This window comes from Xyrauchen texanus, chromosome 13, assembly GCF_025860055.1.
Source record: "Xyrauchen texanus isolate HMW12.3.18 chromosome 13, RBS_HiC_50CHRs, whole genome shotgun sequence".
Lineage (NCBI taxonomy): Eukaryota > Metazoa > Chordata > Actinopteri > Cypriniformes > Catostomidae > Xyrauchen > Xyrauchen texanus.
In genome coordinates, this window is record NC_068288.1 from 46,329,738 (window position 1) to 46,350,908 (window position 21,171).

General features: G+C 40.7%; 1 protein-coding gene across 1 annotated transcript; it reads left to right on the forward strand.

Moving 5' to 3' along the window:
* Positions 1 to 2,092: 2,092 nt before the first annotated feature.
* On the forward strand, positions 2,093 to 20,840 carry LOC127654493 (dynactin subunit 2-like). Its single transcript, XM_052141720.1, is given in 15 exon segments — positions 2,093 to 2,267; positions 3,068 to 3,136; positions 8,927 to 9,023; positions 12,725 to 12,786; positions 12,869 to 12,967; positions 13,368 to 13,467; positions 13,470 to 13,527; positions 14,786 to 14,936; positions 15,027 to 15,092; positions 15,194 to 15,232; positions 15,327 to 15,404; positions 17,447 to 17,518; positions 17,622 to 17,724; positions 17,979 to 18,070; positions 18,931 to 20,840. Coding segments are annotated over 15 exon segments (1,209 nt in total). The 5' UTR covers positions 2,093 to 2,231; the 3' UTR covers positions 19,018 to 20,840.
* Positions 20,841 to 21,171: the final 331 nt, after the last annotated feature.

The following is a 21,171-nucleotide window of genomic DNA, read 5'->3' on the forward strand; positions in this document are numbered from 1 at the left end:
TTCATCTACAGCGAATGAATGAATGAATGAATGAATGTAGCATTTAGCTATAGTAGGCTACTAATGACGCATCAACCTGTGTAAAACAAATTCCGCTTTATTTTCAATTGAATTTGTGTCCCTGTATCCAGGGGTGTCATTCCAGACAATCTACTGAAATACAGGCAGGGTGGGGAGTCGCAATGACAATGACAGTAGTCCGAGCTGTGCACACTCGGCGCGAGCGAGGCAGATCTGGCCACGCCCGCGCTGCTCGTAGTAGAGGCGCCGGCGGTGTGACACGGGGCAGAGGGGCTATTATGCATAGTCTATCATATGAATAATATATATGTGCCCCATATATGGAATCAGAGTTAAAAGAAAGGCCACTACTCTCTTCCTCCTCCAGAGCTCTCGTTTGAACCTCGGACCTAAATGGGGGAAATAATGAATGCGATATTTCGTATTCAATAATCTCATGGGGTTCATTAGTTTTTTGTATAGTATTAAAATTGTTTCATTTGAGTTTGAATATAATTTTCCTTCCATCCATAATAAAGCGACGGGATGGATATGAATTTCCCTATGAACAAGATCGAATAAACTGATTGTCATATGAAGAAATTACACTGGTTATGAGTACACATTATTTATTTTTAGTTAAAAATAGGTCACTGTGCCACAGCTTATAATGGATAATTTACCTCAGATTTTGAAAGCATATAATATAGCGTTCAAACTGAATTCTATGCAAACATACAACTGTACTTCATAACAAAATTAGTCAATGAGTATATTTTGTTAATGTTTTGATTTTTAATAATGTTATTTCTTGATTTGATTATGTCCTTACCCATTTCCAATGCGAGTAGCGGGCTAGCAGTGCGCTTTCACAGAGAGACTCCACCACACGCTGTTCTGAATGGCTGTGATTTTTGATTGATGTGTGGCGTCTCACAGTCGCGTCGCGTCTAGTGTGGACAGACACACTTGCTGTTGCTGGAATTTTATCGCGTCGCGTGTAGTTAGGACACGGTGTTACCTTGACAATATTAGCAAGTGAATCACAATTTCTAGATCTGATTTAGGCGGCTGTGGCTCGGGTGGTAGAGCGGGTCGGCCACTAATCTCAGGGTTGGTGGTTTGATTCCCGGCCCACATGACTCCACATGCCGAAGTGTCCTTGGGCAAGACACTGAACCCCAAGTTGCTCCCAATGGCAGACTAGTGCCTTGCATGCAGCTCTACCACCATTGGCATATGAATGTGTATGAATGGGTGAATGAGACGCAGTGTAAAGCGCTTTGAATACCGCTAAGGTTAAAAAAGGTGCTATATAAGTGCAGACCATTTAGAGAGAAAGTCTTTTACTTTTGCAATTGATTTAAGATGGCAAAAGCTGCTCTTAACAGCAGCACTGATCTGTCTATTTAAAAGTATCGATGAGTCCAAGACTCCAAGGCTCCTTGCATGATCTTGCACATTTAACGACAGTGGATCTAGCTGGTTGACCAGTCCAGGTAAAGAGGTCCACGTTTAACTGTAAGAACGCAATTTAGGGTGTTCTCTAGGGTTTTTGGAACGCGGAAGTAAACGTTCGCAGGGTAAACTTCGACAGCAGTGAATGGGCAAATATTATTCTCACTTACCCATTTGCTCCAAGAACAAAGTAAAAAATCCATTATTATATTTGAATGACTTTCCAGAAGAAGAAAACCATAGAGAGTGGAAGATTATTATTTTTGTACCATGACTCCCTCAGCAGCTGTAGTAATTCATTTTTTTTAAAACTAATTCCAGGATAATATAAACACAAAGCATAATGTTATAAACTTACACTCGATATTTAAAAAAATGTATAATGTAAAAAAGTTTGCTAGATTAACGTCGATAAATAAGGCGGAAACGCGTCATCACAGTCTGCGGAAAAAGGTCTATTTGATAGCTAGTAGCGTCTCTTTTATGGTGTCTATAAATAAAAAGTAGTTTTTTTTTATTTATTTATAAATATTTATTTTTGTAACACTATTGCTATGTGTTTGTAAATTGTATTGTTTTGTATTGCAAAAAATAATAATAATAAAAGAAAAACACGAGATCGCGCGACGTTTGTGTGCGTATAGCGTGACGTCACTAGCAGGGAGTCACACAGCAGATCCGCTTCATCCATCTATTTTAATATAAACTTCATCTGGGCGTTTCAAAAACCTGTTATATATTTAGCTGTCACCACTTCACCCAAACGTGCTGCAATGGCTGACCCGAAGTATGCCAACCTGCCTGGCATCGTAAGTGCTTATTCTGCACATTAACAACAATAACAACAGTGAGGTAGGCTAGCGTTAGCACAGATCACGAGCACGGTTGAAGCTCCTGTCATAAAACCATCCGTTAATGGACTCGTGATGTAAAATATAAGCAAATATAATCATGCTTTATCAAACTATCAGTGTCAACGTTTAATAATAGTTAACAAAAGCAGCATTTTGCAGAATTATAGAAATATAGTTTTGTGAAGGGCGTTGGCTAGCTTTGGGATGTATGTTATTCAGTGTCGTAAAATGTCAGTATTTCAACATATTGTGTCAAAAATAATGTATATATAGTTTTTTTAGTTGGCCTATTTGTCTCAACGGGGACGACACGTTGCATTGCCTGCGTTTGCATTTTGCGTTTCCCCATGTTATCTCTGCTTTGCTAGGCTTATAAACACAAATGGTGTAATATACATCCCATGTTTACAGTTAGCTGGAATAGACTGCCTGTTTTCTATGGAGGTATATATGTGCCACAATTCTGCAAACGCAAGATTATATTTTGAGCACATAAAAAGTTTAATCCTGCTGGTCTCCCAGCTTAAACCAGCGACCATGTTCCAAAACACAGCTACTAGCTTAAGCTGGTATCCTTGTAAACATTTGTGTTAACACTAATGGTGTAATATGTATCCTATGTTTACAGTTAGCTTTGATGTATGACATGCCTGTTTTCTCATATAGCCTGATAGTGAGCTGAAGTCACATTTAATAAAATACCATAATTACAGAAATGACAACAACATTATTAAAATGACATCTCTTTTTCTCAGGCATCCAACGAGCCTGATGTGTATGAGACATGTGATCTGCCCGAGGATGATCAGGCCCAGTTTGAGTCGGTGAGTGTGTGTGTGTGTGTGTGTGTGTGTGTTGTTCCGTTAGCTGATGTTTGTTCTGTATGTGTGTATAATTCACTCAAATTTGATCTAACGACACTCTCCCTCCCCTCCACTAACTCATCTTCACTGTTTGACCCACTCCGGATGCTAGTTTGTGCAAGTAAGACGTGCTTGTTCTCTAATGCAGTAACTGCATGAGTTGATCTCTTCTTCCCTTTTCACCTGTTTTCCAATCATGGATGACTGTACAATTTTAATTGGGATTTGGTTTGATTTTTTTTAACTAGTACAAATTCTCACAGGTCTGTGTGTGTGTGATGTGCTTATTACATTATAACAAATGGCCTTGTAGTGTGAAATTATGCATAAAATTGTTCAATCTTAGAAACTGGTTTTACTCCTCTAGATTATTCATGAGCTGCATTCCAATAATCATACCACCATATAGATAGTTTGTAGCTTTAATGTGTTGTAATGAAGTTTGACTGTTTTGTTTGTTTTGAAGAAGAAACATTGTTACATTTGAAATTGTGACAGAGAGAGACAAAGTGTGTTTCACTAACTTCTTCCTCTCCTCGAGCTCTGTATGTGTGAAACCACTGCTGTTTCTCCGATCTGAACTGACACTTTCTTTCTTATTCCTCTGAAAGTTGTAGACTAACACTTTTGTTTAACCTCAGAACACACACGTCTACTACATAATGAGTTCTAGGACTCTAGATTGCACCCTTACCCAAGTGCATCCCATGATGTCAGCCTTTGCTGTTGTCCAAACATTTTGCACATCATCTTAACATCTAGAGATGCTTATAATACCCCAAACACACAGCATATATCACATGACAGAACTCACTCTGGTTTCTGACCTCTGAGCAGTTTTTGCACTTATAACATGATCATATGAGCAGGAATAGAGATGGGTGGTATGAAAAAACCTATGTGTAATTTTCTATCAATGGAAGTCAAGTGATTTACTTTAGTAACCCAAAAAAAATGTGTATATTAAATAGCCCTGTATTAATACTTATTTTTGAGTGAGATATTTTACAAATGAAAGATACTGCATCATTAGGCAGATTGTATTCCTCGTGATTAATGTTATTGTTGAACAAACTCAATGATCTCAGTCAATCCGAAATGACATTGAACCCCAAACCTGAATGTTTAACAGAGAAAAAGTGAGTTTTGTCTTTCTCAGATATATAAGTGTGCACAATTATGAGGCAACTAAATTACAAAAATAATTTCTCCCAACTTAAAATTGTTTATTCTCAATTTTTAGAGTAAGTGCAACAAATAAGTAACACAAAATGACAATTAAATAACATTTCTGGACTTTCAAAATTATTCGGTGACCAATATATCCATCCTTCTTTTCAATACCTGCCATGAGCCGTCCATCCGTTGCTTTGTCTGTTCACGATCAACTTTCACTGAAGCAGCATCCACAGCCTCCCAAATGCTGTTCAAAGAGGCGTATTGTCTTCCTTCATGTTTGAGAAGGGCCCACATGTTCTCATTAGGATATAAGTCAGGTCAGGAAGGGGGCCACGTCATTATTTGGGCATCTTTGAGGCCCTTGCTGATTAGCACAAGCAGTGGAGTACTTGGATGCATGTGATTGTCCCGCATAAGGATCCTGGCCTTCTTGAATCCTGAGGACTTCTTCCTTGTCCACTGCTTGTAGAAAGTACATTCCAGAAACCGGCAGTAGGTTTGAGAGTTGAGTTTCAACTCGAAAAGTTCCAACTACCTCATCCTTAATGATGGCAGCCCATACCAGTACCCCTCCTCCACCTTGCTGGCACCTGTGGTGCCCTGTGCCCATTAGTGATCCAGCCACAGGACCATTCAGCTGGTCCATCAAGGGTCCATGAAACCTTGTATTACTTTGCCCAAACTTGACGCTTCAGTCTCTGAGCACTTGGCACCTTGTACTTCTGGGCACTCCAGGTAGGGTGCAGTTCTGGTGTATGGTGGCACTGGAGGATAATGGGTTCCTGGTAGATTCACGTTTAATTCTTCTCAAGTCTTTTGCAGTTAATTTGCACCTTTTCTTCTCCATGTGTTTTTTACGCCCCGGTGACTATTCGCAACAAAGCGTTTGATTGTGCGGTGGTCACGCCTCCAATAGTTGAGCTATTTCAAGAGTGTTGCATCCGTCTGAAAGACATTTTACAATATTTGACTTTTCAGTGTGAGTTAAATCTCTTTTGACCCATTTTGCCTAATTATTATGCACACCTTGATATAAGGTGTTAGTCACTTTGGCCACACCCTCCCTCATTACACCAATAAACACCACCTGAAAATGATTGAATCCAACAAGCATTCAAGTTTATATGGATTGGAGTTGGCAGATGTGCATGGAAATAATGATGAGATCAGAATACTCACATGCCTAATAATTGGGCACGCAGTGTACTAATACATCAGGGATGCACCGAACTGAAAATATTTGGCCGTTTGACCTTATTTTGACATCAGATCACCATTTTGCTTGGGAACAGTAAATAATTTCCAATGAACATGGATTGAAACTTTTGAACACATGACAGGTTAAAATAAATGTCTCATGGGATACCATCATTCTGCCCATCTCTACTGCTCTCTGTGATTTATGACCTTTTAGCAGTTGTTGCCTTTATATCTTGATCCGTATGATTCTCATGAGTAGCACATATCAGAATCTTGTTATTCTGCTGTAATTAAAAGACTCAAACCACAAAACAAGCCAACACTCTGTTCTCCTCTCACACCAGCTCCTGTTGTGCATGTCATGTGATAACTACAATAATATCTGTCTCTCTTTCTCTCTTCCTCACTCTTGTTTTTGCTCTAACTGTCTTTGGGGACCGAAGGAGCTGGTAAGAGTCTCTGATTCCCCCTTTAACAGCTTCTGTCTCATCTAAACATCTCTCCTAACATCTGCTGAATCTAAACCAGCCTGATCATGATCTGTGCATGTGCATCTGTGAACTCAACACTTATTTGGACTAACAGTTCTTCACTGTGTTGTTCTGGCTCTCAGTATTAACTTGTCACAATTAAGATGATTCATTAAAGCTCGTGTTAAAGGTCTGTCTGTCAGTGTCTGTTGAAGGGTATTTTCATCCCTGCAGGTGAATCATTCAGAAATCATCAAGGAATTTGCACTTGTGTCTGTGTGAGTCCGTGTGTGTCTGCGTGTGTGTGTGAGTCTGTGTGAGTGTGTGCGTGTCTGCGTGTGTGTGTGTGCGTGAGTCTGTGTCTGTGTGAGTGTCTGCGCGTGTCCGTGTCCGTGCGCGTGGGAGTGTCCGTGTCCGTGCGCGTGGGAGTGTCCGTGTGTGGGAGTGTGTGTGTGTGTGTGTGTGTGTGTGTGTGTGTGTGAGTCTGTGTCTGTGTGAGTGTCTGCGTGAGTGTGTGTGTCTGCGTGAGTGTGTGTGTCTGCGTGAGTGTGTGTGTCTGCGTGTGTGGGAGTGTGTGTGTGTGTGTGTGTGTGTGTGTGTGAGAGTCTGTGTCTGTGTGAGTGTCTGCGCGTGTGTGTGTCTGCGCGTGTGTGTGTCTGCGCGTGTGTGTGTCTGCGTGAGTGTGTGTGTCTGCGTGTGTGTGTCCGTGCGCGTGGGAGTGTCCGTGCGCGTGGGAGTGTCCGTGTGTGGGAGTGTGTGTGTGTGTGTGTGTGTGTCTGCATGTGAGTCCGTGTCTGTGTCTGTGTGCGTGGGAGTGTCTGTGTGTGGGAGTGTCCGTGTCTGTGTGCGTGGGAGTGTGCGTGGGAGTGTCTGTGTCTGTGTGCGTGGGAGTGTCTGTGTGCGTGGGAGTGTGTGTGTGTGTGTGTGTGTCTGCATGTGAGTCCGTGTCTGCGTGAGTCCGTGTCTGTGTGCGTGGGAGTGTCTGTGTGTGGGAGTGTCCGTGTGCGTGGGAGTGTCCGTGTGCGTGGGAGTGTCCGTGTGCGTGGGAGTGTCCGTGTCTGTGTGCGTGGGAGTGTCTGTGTGTGGGAGTGTCCGTGTCTGTGCGCGTGGGAGTGTCTGTGTGCGTGGGAGTGTCTGTGTGCGTGGGAGTGTCCGTGTGCGTGGGAGTGTCCGTGTGCGTGGGAGTGTCCGTGCGTGGGAGTGTCCGTGTGCATGGGAGTGTGCGTGTGTGTGTGCGGGAGTGCGTGTGTGTGTGCGGGAGTGTCCGTGTGCGTGCGTGGGAGTGTGTGTGCATGCCTGTGTGTGTGTGTGGGAGTGTCTGTGCATGTGTGAGTGTGTGTGTGTGTGCGTATATGTTGTCATAAACTAATAAATCTACCAATGTTTGGCCGTTTTGAGATTACCGGCATTGTCCTCTAACGGTTTCCACTTGGCCGATAAACAGAAGTGTCTTATTAAGCAAGTATTGTGTAAAATAAATATCCATTTTAAAAGTGTTATTTTATTGTATACAACTTAATTCAAATCATTACATATAGGCATTATATAGGTCATCGGTCACCATGCTCTCTAGATATCAGTATTGTAAAATCATGATCAATGGAAAGTAACGTTTAATGCAAAGGAACAAAATTCCTTTTAAATTGTTATTTGACGTACGTAACGATGACCTGGAATTGCTCTAGAGAGCAGGGTGGCCTATGTACTACTGATCTCTCCAAAATACAATTTAATATTACTTACAATGGAAATCTGTGGGGCAAAATATATCCCACAATTCTCCATTAATCGGCCCAGGGGGGGGCACAGTTATAGGCTGATAATCTCAAACTGGCCGATATAACATCATCACTAGTACATACTCCTTTATAATAACTGTTATGCATGTAAATTTGAGACGGGAGCATTAGAATATATAATGTACAGGATAACATTAGCACAGCTGTGATTTGTAATAGTCCGGGATCGGCAAATGTCATGCATGTTGCTTTATTGTGTCATCAATTCAACAATGATGATTCTCTGTTTGAGTACTTTAAAATGAAAGTTTGAATTTGGAATGTTCTGGAAGTGCCGAGCTATACTGAGAACAATGGTGAAAATACCCTTCAGCCACAAGACTGAAAACTGTCCAAATACTCAAGTTCACTGTATTCTTGCATTTATCACACTGTACCAACTTAAAAGCCGAGTTGAGATATTGCAGCTTCATAGTTGGTCTACTTAGGCATGCATTACTATTACTAATGCTTGCATTTAGTCTTAGCCATTTGAATAACCCCTAACCTTATGTATTAAGCGTTCAGTGTGCGAGTCGTCCTGCACCATTTGTGCTCCAGACGTGAATGATCCCTCAAATCATTCGTCTTGAGGAGACACTTCCAATTTTCACCTAAAATAAAAATCCCATAGACTTGCATTGAAGGAGGGACTTGAGTCATTTTCTCCAGTAAATGTAGAAGTTCAGTTGCTGCCGTATTTTAGATGATAGAAGCGTTACAAAGTCTCTAAACACATTTTCTGTCATCTTGAATCTCTTCCTGTGCTTACATTTTTAATTGTGTTTCTGAGGATATATGTTTTGTGCTGGTGCACGCACTGATGCATGACGGTGTGTACAAGTGAGCAACACTGACGTCCTGCAGAAGTCGTGTTGTGGAATTATCCTGTGTGATCAAACCGCTCTCTGCACGATTTAATCAACAATCCACTTTGCAATCAGCCACACCTCTTCTATGGGAGGGGCTTAATGTAATCTCGAAGACACAGCCAATCAGAGCTTCCGAAGCATCTCGTTCTAAACCCCCTCAAAAATCACTGCATGCACGATGTGAAGAGTGTGCGTCTTTGGTTTTTAATTATTTTCGGAATGGTTTCTAACTCTTCTCCGCTGCTTAAACAGGAGGAGTTGTGCAGCGACAGCGTGGAGCGGATTGTCGTCAATCCAAACGCCGCCTACGACAAATTCAAAGACAAACACGTCGGCACAAAGGGTCTGGGTGAGTACAGCCGACGGAAGAAATCTTCCCCAAAGAAACTCCTTGTATTTGTTTTCACATGCTTCACAAAATATTAAAATAAAAAGTGAATAGAAAATATAAGTACATATAGAAATACACAATATGACAAAATGTATACACTGGCTGCCAAAAGTTTGGAATAATGTACAGATTTTGCTCTTATGGAAAGAAATGGGTACTCAACTGATCACAATGTATCATCTGGACATTAATGATGTGATAAATTACTATTATAATTTGACAAGAACTTAAATTTGTGGCATTTCACCCCACACTTCCTGTAGCACTTGACCTTTCACCCCACACCTCCTGTAGCACTTGACCTTTCACCCCACACTTCCTGTAGCACTTGACCTTTCACCCCACACTTCCTGTAGCACTTGACCTTTCACCCCACACTTTCTGTAGTACTTGCCATAGATGTGACTGTCTTGTCGGGCACTTCTCACACACCTTACAGTCTAGCTGATCCCACAAAAGCTCAATGGGGTTTAGATCCATAACACTCTTTTCCAATTATCTGTTGTCCAATGTCTGTGTTTCTTTGCCCACTTTGCACCCCTGAGTCTTCTCTTTACTGTTGTACGTGAAACTGGTGTTTAGCGGGTAGAATTCAATGAAGCCGTCAGCGGAGGACATGTGAGGCGTCTATTTCTCAAACTAGAGACTCTGATGTACTTCTCTTGTTTAGTTGCACATCTGGTCTTCCACATCTCTTTCTGTCCTTGTTAGAGACAGTTGTGCTTTGTCTTTGAAGACTGTAGTGTACAATTTCAAGCATTGTATCGCTTCATTCCTCAAAACAGTGATTGACTGATGAGTTTCTAGAGAACGCTAATATTGACCATAAGACATGTAAGTCTATTGCACACTGTGGCAACTCAAAAACAAACACAAAGACAACGTTAAGCTTCCTTTAATGAACCAAATATCTTTCAGCTGTGTTTGATATAATGGCAAGTGATTTTCTAGTATCAAATGATCAATCTAGCATGATTACTCCAGGATAAGGTGTTGGAGTGATGGCCAAAATGATCAAAAATGTAGTTTTTTCAAATAATGATGGTGCTGTTTTTACATCAGTAATGTTCTGACTATACTCTGTGATCAGTTTAATGCCACTTTGGTGAATTAAAGTACCAATTTCCTTCTGAAACAGCAAAATCTGTACATTATTACAAACTATTGACCGCCAGTGTATGTGAATATACACTATGTGGCCAAAAGTTTGTGGACACCATTTGTGCTTGATGAACATTGAATTTCAAAACCATAGGCATCAATTTCCCCCTACGGTGCAATAATACTGTATGTAGTGTCATGGCTGCAGGGATTTGTTCCCATTCAGACATAAGTGCATCACTGAGGTGATCCGGCACTGACGTTGGGCGCTGGGGACTGGTCCGGCCCTGACGTTGGGCGATGGGGACCGGTCCGGCCCTGACGTTGGGCGATGGGGACCGGTCCGGCCCTGACGTTGGGCGATGGGGACTGGTCCGGCACTGACGTTGGGCGATGGGGACTGGTCCGGCACTGACGTTGGGCGATGGGGACTGGTCCGGCACTGACGTTGGGCGATGGGGACTGGCTTTCAGTTGGCATTCCAATTCACCCCAAAGGTGTTCAGTGGGGTTCAGGTCTGGGCTTTGTGCAGGCCAGTCAATTTCTTCCACATCAGACACAGTAAACCATTTCTTTATGCACTTTGCTTTGTGCACAGGGACATTTTCATGCTCCCAAACTGTTGCCACAAAGTTGGAAGCTCTGAATGCCGTAGAATGCCATTGTTTGGAGTGAAACTATGATTTATATACCAAACTCTTTAATTTGAAGAGGGTGTCCACATATTTTTGGCCATATAGAGTGTGTGTGGTGATATATATATATATATAATATACATGCATATGTACAAATACAAATGTTGTATACAGAAGCAAGGGAATGTAATGGCAGAAGAGGAAGGATATGTTGGAAAAATATAAATGGACTAAGCTGTGTATTGCACATAATTATTACTCAATGGAACAGTTTTGAGATTGGTGCAATCAGCACTGAAATTGTGCTACATTTTGAGTATTTAAATGAAGTCATTGCTATTGCTTTCTGCACTAACACGCCTCCTATCTATGTAAATTAGGCTCGTTGCGCTTCATTCACAAAAATTGCCTGGCTCGGTTTAGATCGTGCTATTACCGCCAAATAAAAGTAGGCAGTAAAATGAATTTAGCAAACAAGGTCCACTGAAAGTCCCTTTTAAATCAAAGTCTTGCAATGACAAAAAGATGACGTTCATGGGCATGTGTGTCTTTATTACATGTTTATAATTTTGCATGTCAGATGTGTACCATGGTAAAGACGCTGGCTACAACCACTGGAATTCACTAGTTCAAATCCTAGGGCGTGCTGAGTGACTCCAGCCAGGTCTCCTAAGCAACCAAATTGGCCCGGTTGCTAGGGAGGATAGAGTCACATGGGGTAACCACATCGTGCTCGCTATAATGTGGTTCTTTCTCGGTGGGGCGCGTGGTGAATTCAGTGTGGAAGCCGCGGTGGATGGCGTGAAGCCTCATGCACTATGTCTCCATGGCAACACACTCAACAAGCCACGTGATAATATGCACGGGATTGACGGTCTCAGACACGGAGGCAACTGGGATTCGTCCTCCGCCACCCAGATTGAGGCGAATCATTACGCGACCACGAGGACACTGGGAATTGTGCATTACAAATTGGGAGAAAAGGGGAAGAAAATAATAAATAAAAGATGGAGATTATGCCTTTCTGATGATGTAGCTATATTTTGTCATGATTAAATAAGAATTATATGGAGAATAACATGCAGTAAATGTAAACAATACTCAACACGACTCATCTTATCTTAAGATGGGATAAATCAGTAAATATTACAGAGTCTGTCATTTACACTTAATTTTAATTGTATTTCTTTTTTTTACATAATTAATGCTGTATCTGTAATTTTCACTTCCTGTGGCTAAAATTGGCATATATACATTTCCCAGAGTTACACGCTTGAATGGACTGCACATTCGAGCACTACATCTGATTGTGTGGAGCAGTGCGTGCCTTTCCATTACACTTGAAAATAGAGACTTGGCCCGCAAGCGGCGAGCCAGGCGTGGGAGAGATACGGGCAAGCAGCTGTACCTCTTTGCATCACCCAAAAACGCTCACTTTCATTTTAACCTGTTTCAAAAGTTAAAACCCAGCGTGTGCGTGATAGAGAATGAATGACAGCCAGAGAAAGTTATAGTTTTTAAACTTCAATATTAAATATGTTCTATATCTATATGTATAGTGTCTAATAATAATAATACGCTTAATAATACGCTCGCTCCCGTAAGTTACGTTGCAGTCGTGCAATCTGATTGGATCTTGCTATTTGCACAAGTGCTTTCAAGTGTGCAGTGTGCATCTAATGAGTGGTGGTGTAGTGGGCTAAAGTACATAACTGGTAATCAGAAGGTTGCTGGTTCGAGCCGCACAGTCACCACCATTGTGTCCTTGAGCAAGGCACTTAACTCCAGGTTGCTCCGGGGGGATTGTCCCTGTAATAAGTGCACTGTAAGTCGCTTTGGATAAAAGCGTCTGCCAAATGCATAAATGTAAATGTAATGCAGTGAATATCTTGTATCTCACCGTATGATCATGTTTGTCTGCAGATTTCTCTGATCGCATCAGTAAGAGTAGCAGGGTGGGCTACGAGTCTGGAGATTACGAGCTTGTGAGTGAACAACGCATTATGTTTTATTTAATCGATGGGCTCCATCGGTGTTTATTCTGCTTGTCTATCTCTCTTCCTGCAGTTAGCGGAGGGTTGTGGGGTGAAAGAAACTCCACAGCAGAAATATCAACGACTGGTGAATGAGATTCATGAGCTGTGCCAGGACGTGGAGCATATTCAGGTCACACACACACACACACACACACACACACCCTACATCATAAAAGATCAGTTTGCTTGCGTTCAAAACCTTCAACATGCTTAATGTTGAAGCAGAGTGGTGGTGGTGGCGGCGTAGTGGGCTAAACCACATAACTGGTAATCAGAAGGTTGCTGGTTTGATCTCCACAGCCACCACCATTGTGTCCTTGAGCAAGACACTTAACTCCAGGTTGCTCCGGGGGGGATTGTCCCTGTAATAAGTGCTCTGTAAGTCACTTTGGATAAAAGCGTCTGCCAAATGCATTAATGCCGGCCTGAAACCAGTGTCCTTAGGAAGTCCCTACATACTACTGAGCTTCAGTGCAGACTAGGGTATTGGTCACTGCTAATATCCGTCCCGTTTGGCGCTTCTTCTGCAGGTGAGCACTAAAGAGAGCGGTGAAGAAGAGCGTCTCACTCCAGTGGCGTTGGCACAGCAGGCGGCACAGCTCAAACAGCAGCTGGTATCTGCTCATCTGGACTCCTGTTGGGACCAAACGCTCATATCAACCTCACCGACCCGGACGGAGCGCTGGCCAAGTGAGTGAGCGGTCTCATTTGTACAGAAATGTGAAGATGCACGCAGAAATCATGAGCTACAAATGTAACAAAAATCATGATGCAGCTGGTCTCGGGTCATGAGAAAATGAGATTATTTTGGTCTGAAGTGATTAGTATCATAAGGATGACTGATGTAGCAGAGATAAGTTAAGGAATTTAAACGATGGCTTTGCGATGAAACGCATAATTATTCATTGTTAATCGCGATTAATCGCAGAGTGCTGAAATTTGACTCTTTATACTTTTAGAGCATTTATTTCCTTCTTTGGAAAGAAAACAATATGCCGTTTGAAATATAATGCTTTATTAACTTTTTCCAAACAAAGTACTGCCTCCAACAGTGTAAAGACAAAAATGCATTAAAGTAGCAGCAAACCAAGTAACACAACACGTTTCTGAAAGTCTTAAGTGGAAGGTTGACTTATTGAAAAAAGAAATATAGGTTGAGGATTCATCAAAATGGACATTAAATCTCTTTAAATAACTTTAATCCTCCACAATATTAATCGGCTGGCAGACTTTGGCTATCCGCTTTGCTACAACAATGGTGAAGCCACGTTCATGATTTGACATCAGCGTCAAGCGCCTCTTTGAACTCCGTCTAATTCTGCCTTTGCATGATTGTTAAGCATTACAAAGGCTGCAAAGGACTTGATTTCTGTCACAAGTCCCATCTGGGCTTGTTGTGTACAGCAAATAACGTTAAGAGGTCCTTTCTCCATCACTTGATCACTTACACGGCTGGGGTGTGTGTGCGTCCGCATCTGTATACTAATTCCGGGGCGGACACGTCGCACGTTGTTTACTCACCCCTGTGTTGTTATAACCCTATATGACTTATTTACTTATCTTAACACATTGTTCCAGTGTTGCCAGACACTTCAAGCTTCAAACGGATGCAAAAGTATAATTCAGAAGTCTAATCAATTATTCCATGAGACTCATGATTGTTATGAAAGCATACGATAAGGTTCAGTATAATGCTAACGTTCATGATGAGACCGCACGAGATCAACAGTTCACACAGTACCCTCACGGCAGGGGCATTCAAGCAAAAACTCGTTTTGTTTATCTAAAGACAGGTCCGCCACAGCGAACACAAAACAGAGAACCGAACTTACTAAATACGTCTAATGAGTTTGGAAACGATGACTGAATGTCATTTTTTTGGGTGAACCAACCCTTCAACGGTAAGTGCGTTAATCGTGATTTTAAGAAATATAACTCTCTGTGGCAGGCGGTTGTTGACTCAGTTGGAGGTGGCGCGGGGTGTGCGGAGCTCTGCGGGCGGCGAGGGGAAGACGGCGCCACCCAAAGGCCCTGATGGAGTGATTCTGTACGAGCTCCACAGTCGACCAGAGCAGGAGAAGTTCACTGAATCTGCAAAGGTACAGCATTCATAATTACAGTCCTGCTGTTGTGACAGAGAAACGTTCCCACGGTTATGATGACATCACACTGTCTGGTGTGATTTGTAGGTTGCTGAGCTAGAGAGGCGATTGGCTGAACTAGAGACCGCTGTGGGATCGGGAGCAGATAAACAGGTACACACTACTGTAAATGTACACTATCTATAGTGTACTGATAGACTTGATGTTTGGTACTCATATGCGCGCGCGTGTGTGTGTGTGTGTGTCCGTTCTAGGGTCCTCTCAGCGCAGGGGTTCAGGGAGCAAGTCTCACGGTCGGCATACACGGTTATCTCTGATTACTTCATTTCTTTTCATATTTCGTTGTCTTCATCTAACATCTCTCTGTTATGTGTAATGTCTGTGCAGGACACTATACTGCTGCTGCAGGCTCGAGTGAGCGCACTGGACGCCGCGACTCTGGACCAGGTCGAAGCCAGGCTACAGGTAACCATGACGACGGCCAATGAAAAAGTCTCCTAGTGAAAGTCCTTTATAAGTGATGGATCTTAAAGGCCTGTTCACACCAAAACCAACGCGACTAAGCATCAGGGCTGCAACTAGCGGTTATTTTGATAATCGATTAATCGAACGTTTATTAGAACGATTAGTCGATTATTGCAACGCTTAAGCGTCAGCTCTTAAATGATTATTCAGCTTGTGCCCCGACTTAAAAGTTGGTATTAAACGTGCTTACTAACAATAAAGAGGACAAAATAAATAAATAAAAATACCCAAAAAGACATTCACATTCAGTAAAGTAATTCACTGCAAAAAATACTAATATCAAGTGTTTTTCTCTTGTTTTCCATTTATAATTCTGTACAATTCTTAAAACAAGATGCATTTGCTTGAGAAGCAACATATAAGATATTTAGTCTTGCTTTAAGAGAATGTGTCTTAAATATGTGTATATTAATAAGTGTATTTTTCGCTTATACTAAATAAAAGACTAAATATACTCATATTCAATATCTATTCTCTAAAAGCAAGTGTAAATATCTCATATTCTGCTTCTCAGGTCAATGCATCTTTTTAAAAAGATTTTTAGATATTTAAAAATATTTTTATTTTTAATATTATATTCAACATAATCAAATAAAAACTATTTCTTCTGCAGTATATCTGCTAAAGTAAATGTATGTTGTTATAAAGTAGTTTTAGATATTTATATTGGAAAACAAACCAAAACAAAAATAAATCATAAACTTATTGTTGCAAAATTACTGAAAAAGAAACGTAAGACTTGGTGCATAATGCAGGACTTATATTAGGCGAAATTCTCTCGGGACTCTTATTTTGAAATTATAATAATAATTATTATTTTCAAAATACACAAGGGAATCAAAACATGCAATCATCTAAAATGTATCACAACACTTTAAAGTAAACATTGTCATGCTAATAAATACGTTATTACGTGCGTGCCAGAGATCATGCGACCCTGCGTGAGAGTGCGTGCGTACATGCGTGCGTGCGTGCGAGTGCGAGCGTGCATGAGTGCGCGCGTGCCAGAGAGATCATGCGAGCCTGCGTGATAGTGCGTGCATGGGTGCGTGTGTGTGAGAGGGTGCGTGTGTGAGTGAGTGCGTGTGAGTGAGCGTGCGTGAGAGTGCGTGCGTGAGAGTGCGTGCGTGCGTGCGTGCCAGAGATCATGCGAGCCTGCGTGAGAGTGTGTGCGTACATGCGTGCGTGCGAGCGTCGCGCGTGCCAGAGAGATCATGGGAGCCTGCGTGAGAGTGCGTACGTGCGTACGTGAGAGATAATGCGTGCGTGCGTGCGTGAGAGTGAGTGAGCGTGCGTGTGTGAGAGAGTGCGTGTGAGTGAGCGTGCGTGTGAGTGAGTGAGCGTGCGTGTGTGAGAGAGTGCGTGCGAGCGTGAGTGAGCGTGCGTGTGAGTGAGAGTGCGTGCGAGCGTGCATGCGTGTGAGCGAGCGTGCGTGCGTGTGAGCGAGCGTGCGTGCGTGTGAGCGAGCGTGCGTGCGAGTGAGCGTGCGTGTGAGCGTGCGTTCGTGTGAGCGAGCGCATGCGTGTGAGCGAGCGTGCGTGTGAGCGTGCGTGTGTGTGAGTGAGCGTGTGAGTGTGTGTATATGCACGATTCACAGATCTACACTGTAATGTTTATGTCGGAGAACAATGCTAATAATTTTTACGTTGGTGAATTTTTAATAGTTTTATTTGGGTTTTTTTCTCACAATTAAACTAAAAACAATTATAGAACAATAAATACATATGCATTATAAAAATGTTATTATTGTAATAAATAAGAATTATTTCTTTTCTTTTTAAGTACACATGCAATCATCTAAAACTCTAAAATTACTTTCTGTTAATAGTTTCTACAGTCTTGATACGACCGTTTATAATGTATTTATGCGTGTAAAACCTTTGTAATGTGTGGATGAAAGTGGATTTTTAACACTCATTTGCCTAATATGAGTGAAGTTGGAAGTGACCGCAGGCGTTCTGCTGATGTGTGATTCTCTGTAGAGCGTTCTGGGAAAAATGAATGAAATCGCAAAGCACAAGGCTGCCATTGAGGACGCTGAGACCCAAAATAAGGTGCGTTCAAACGCTCGTTACCAACCAGTTTTAATATTCATCATCACTGAATGGAGAAATAGTAACATCACATTCATCACTGATTTATTTGCGTGTTGTTCAGGTGTCGCAGCTGTATGATGTCGTTCAGAAGTGGGATGCGATGGCGACCTCACTTCCTCAGGTGGTACAGAGACTGATCGCTGTTAAAGAACTACATGAGCAGGGTAACACATCTGCGTTTCTCCACCTTCATTTCCTCGTAAAAAAAATTATATATGCCTTTCATTCTCGGGGTTGCCACAAGGGGCGCTATAACCGGCATTAAAACAGTTGTTTTCTACAATATAGTTTTCTCTTCAGGTCAAGCGTGCACGTGTGTGTGTGTGTGTGTGTGTGTATACTTCTGTTTTGTATGTTTTCTGGCCTGAATGTATAATTTTTGTCTTTGATTTTAGTATTATTGTATTTTTATTTTCAGCGATGCAGTTTGGGCAGCTGTTGACTCATCTGGACACGACACAACAAATGATCAACAACTCACTGAAGGACAACACTACTCTACTATCACAGGTGTGTGTGTGTGTGTGTGTGTGCGCGTATGTGAGCAGGAAATAAAAAACAAATAAAACTATAAAAAATTCTCAAATGTACAAATTGCGAGCGGGAGCGAGCGAGAAATAAAAAAACAAGTAAAACTATTACAAATTCTCCAATGTAAAAATTGCGAGTGGGGAAAAAAAACAAATCACTGATTATGATTTAAAATAAAGCGGTATAAAAAAATGGCTTCTATTACAATATAATTCATTTAAACTTTTGACCATTACACGGTGACAACATCATACTCTGCATAACCTAAAGAATCTATAGAGTAGTCATGGGACATACGGCCAAATTAATCATGTTATAAGTGTTGACTTGATTCGTTTGAACGTTTGACCACAGAGTGGCGCTAGTATGGAAGTAAATCCATGACTAAAGTCGTTGAAGCATAAAAGCATGTGGAATTGGTCAAATGGAAAAAAATACATGCGTTGCATTTACAGTTCTTGCATTATGGGAAGCTGAAATGTAACATATTTTTAAGCATTGATTCAGACTATTTCATTTATGTTCATTGGTTTAAATTTGGCGGGAAATTCAAACTTCTACATAAACATAAGTGCATGTTTGAACAGTTGGTGGCGCTAGAGGGTTTAAGTTAGAGACCCCAAATTTGGGGCAGATATGTTTGAGCGTATGCCCTATCAGTTTGCCAAATTTCACAACTTTCCTATGAACGGTTCAATGGGAACACTAATGGGAACCTTGGGTGACCGTCCCAATGTATCGGTTGAGCTGATGATGTAGAGCATGTTTACGATTAAGTGTCATTGTACTCTCAGAGAGCCCTTTCTCCATAAAACCTCACTTTATTTTTATTTTTACAGGTGCAACAAACCATGAAGGAGAACCTGGTGTCTGTGGAAGAAAACTTTGGCGCTCTGGACCAGAGAATGCAGAAACTGTCCAAATAAATGCTTGTTTTTAAATTGAGGATGAAAGGGAGACGATTTTCCCGTCCATTAGAGTCCAGCTGTTTTTCTCACGTCATGACCTTGTTTTCTGCAAAGTTTGAGACCAAATGTTCCACACTACAGAACACTTAACCTTTGAACCTTAGGGGTCTCGAATGCGCTGATGCTGATCATTATGATACTGTAACTTACATACACAAACTCCAGTGTCTAATTCAACCGAGTATGGAACTTCCTGTTTGAAAGATGATTTAGTGTCCTTAGTTGTGTAACAGCAAATTATTTGTTTTGTATTTAAGCGCCGCCTTTCATTATTCATGATAGATATGGGGATTTTAGGTTTTTGAGTCGGAAACTGGCAGAGGAGAGATTATGTGTGTGTGTGTGTATATATATATATATCCCTGTATGTACCATTGATGTATTATTAAGCGCAATGTTCAACGATTATGATCGTCATTTTCCAAGATAGAATTTAAATTAATCTCGAGATGTGATAATAAACATGCTTTCAGAAATGTCATACAAGCCTTAATCACTGCCGACACGCACTACAGAATTCCCAAGACATTTCCAGTATAAAAAATGCAACATTTTAAATGTATATTCATCCAAAATGTTTCTATGTCACATTTGTGTGATATGTTCCAATTACATCAATAACTAATAATTTTGCATGAAAGCGAGAATTTAAACATGCATGATGTTATAGCTGAAAATGCATATCAGAGCAAATAAAATAAAACAATTCTGACAATCTGCAATTCCATGATATTTCAGGCTTTTCCATAATTAAGAGAAATTATAAAACCGTCATTGTTTAAAATGTTTTATTTTGTTAAAAAAAAAAATCAACTCCCAACAAAAAAGGAAACGCTACTTGTTCACAATTCTCAAAGTACTTTCTTTACAAATGAAACACGAATATGAGAAAGGAAAAGGATTCTCTGCAGGAGAAATATTTTACACTTTGATCATTTTTTCCTAAAAAAGGTGTACAAAATAAAATACTAAAACTGTACATATTTACATAAAATTCAATAGTAAAATTGCATAATCAGCCTCATTATTTTAAATATTCTTGTGCCTGTGTTGATGGAGTGGCTCGCAGTAACACACAGCACTGTGCTGACACTATCCATGACTAAAGCCCCTAAAAACCTACAAAAACAATCTCACACACGCACACACACACACACACACGTATACTAACAAAAGTCCTACTAGAGTTTCGGGCTGAAAAACCTGGTCATGAGGCAGTCTCAAAAAATAAAAATGACAATATTGTGATACTAAATCAGTCAGTTGTTTGGTTAGAGTTGGAAAGGAGCAGATTCCCAGCGGCTCTGGAACACGCAGTACCACTGATGGACACATAGGGAGCGCTAGAGACACGTGTCATACAAGAGCGATAAACATACAGTTTTGTTAAAGATGTACAACAAAATGGAGGAAATGTGAGTACATGCTTTGAAGTTCACATTACTGTTATTACACCGGCACACATTCATCAAACTATTCGTAAAACTGCCGCATTCAGGCGATATAATTATTAAAGTAGCAAATTCATGTGACAGCAATAAGCTGCCAAATTCCTGTCACAATATAAAATTGTTGAAATTAATTTGCCAAATGTGACGATAAAAAAAAAAGTAATTCATGTGACAAAAATAATGTGTGAAAAAAATTATTAAATTGTCGAAATCATGTGACAACGATAATTATTAAATTGTCAAATTCACATTAAAGACGACAATTAAATTCTTGAATTCATGTGACAAAAATAATTGTCAAATTTATGTGAAAATAATTAAATTGTCAAAATAATGTGACAACGATAATTATTAAATTGTCAAATTCACGTTAAAAATGACAATTAAATTCTTGAATTCATGTAACACAAATAATTGTGTCAAATTTATGTGAAAATAATTAAATTGTCAAAATAAAGTGAAAAAATAATTAAATTGTCGAAATCATGCGACAACGATAATTATTAAATTGTCAAATTCACATTAAAAACGACAATTAAATTGTTGAATTCATGTGACAAAAATAATTGTGTCCAATTTATGTGAAAATAATTAAATTGTCAAAATAATGTGAAAAAATTATTACATTGTTGAAATCATGTGACAACGATAATTATTAAAT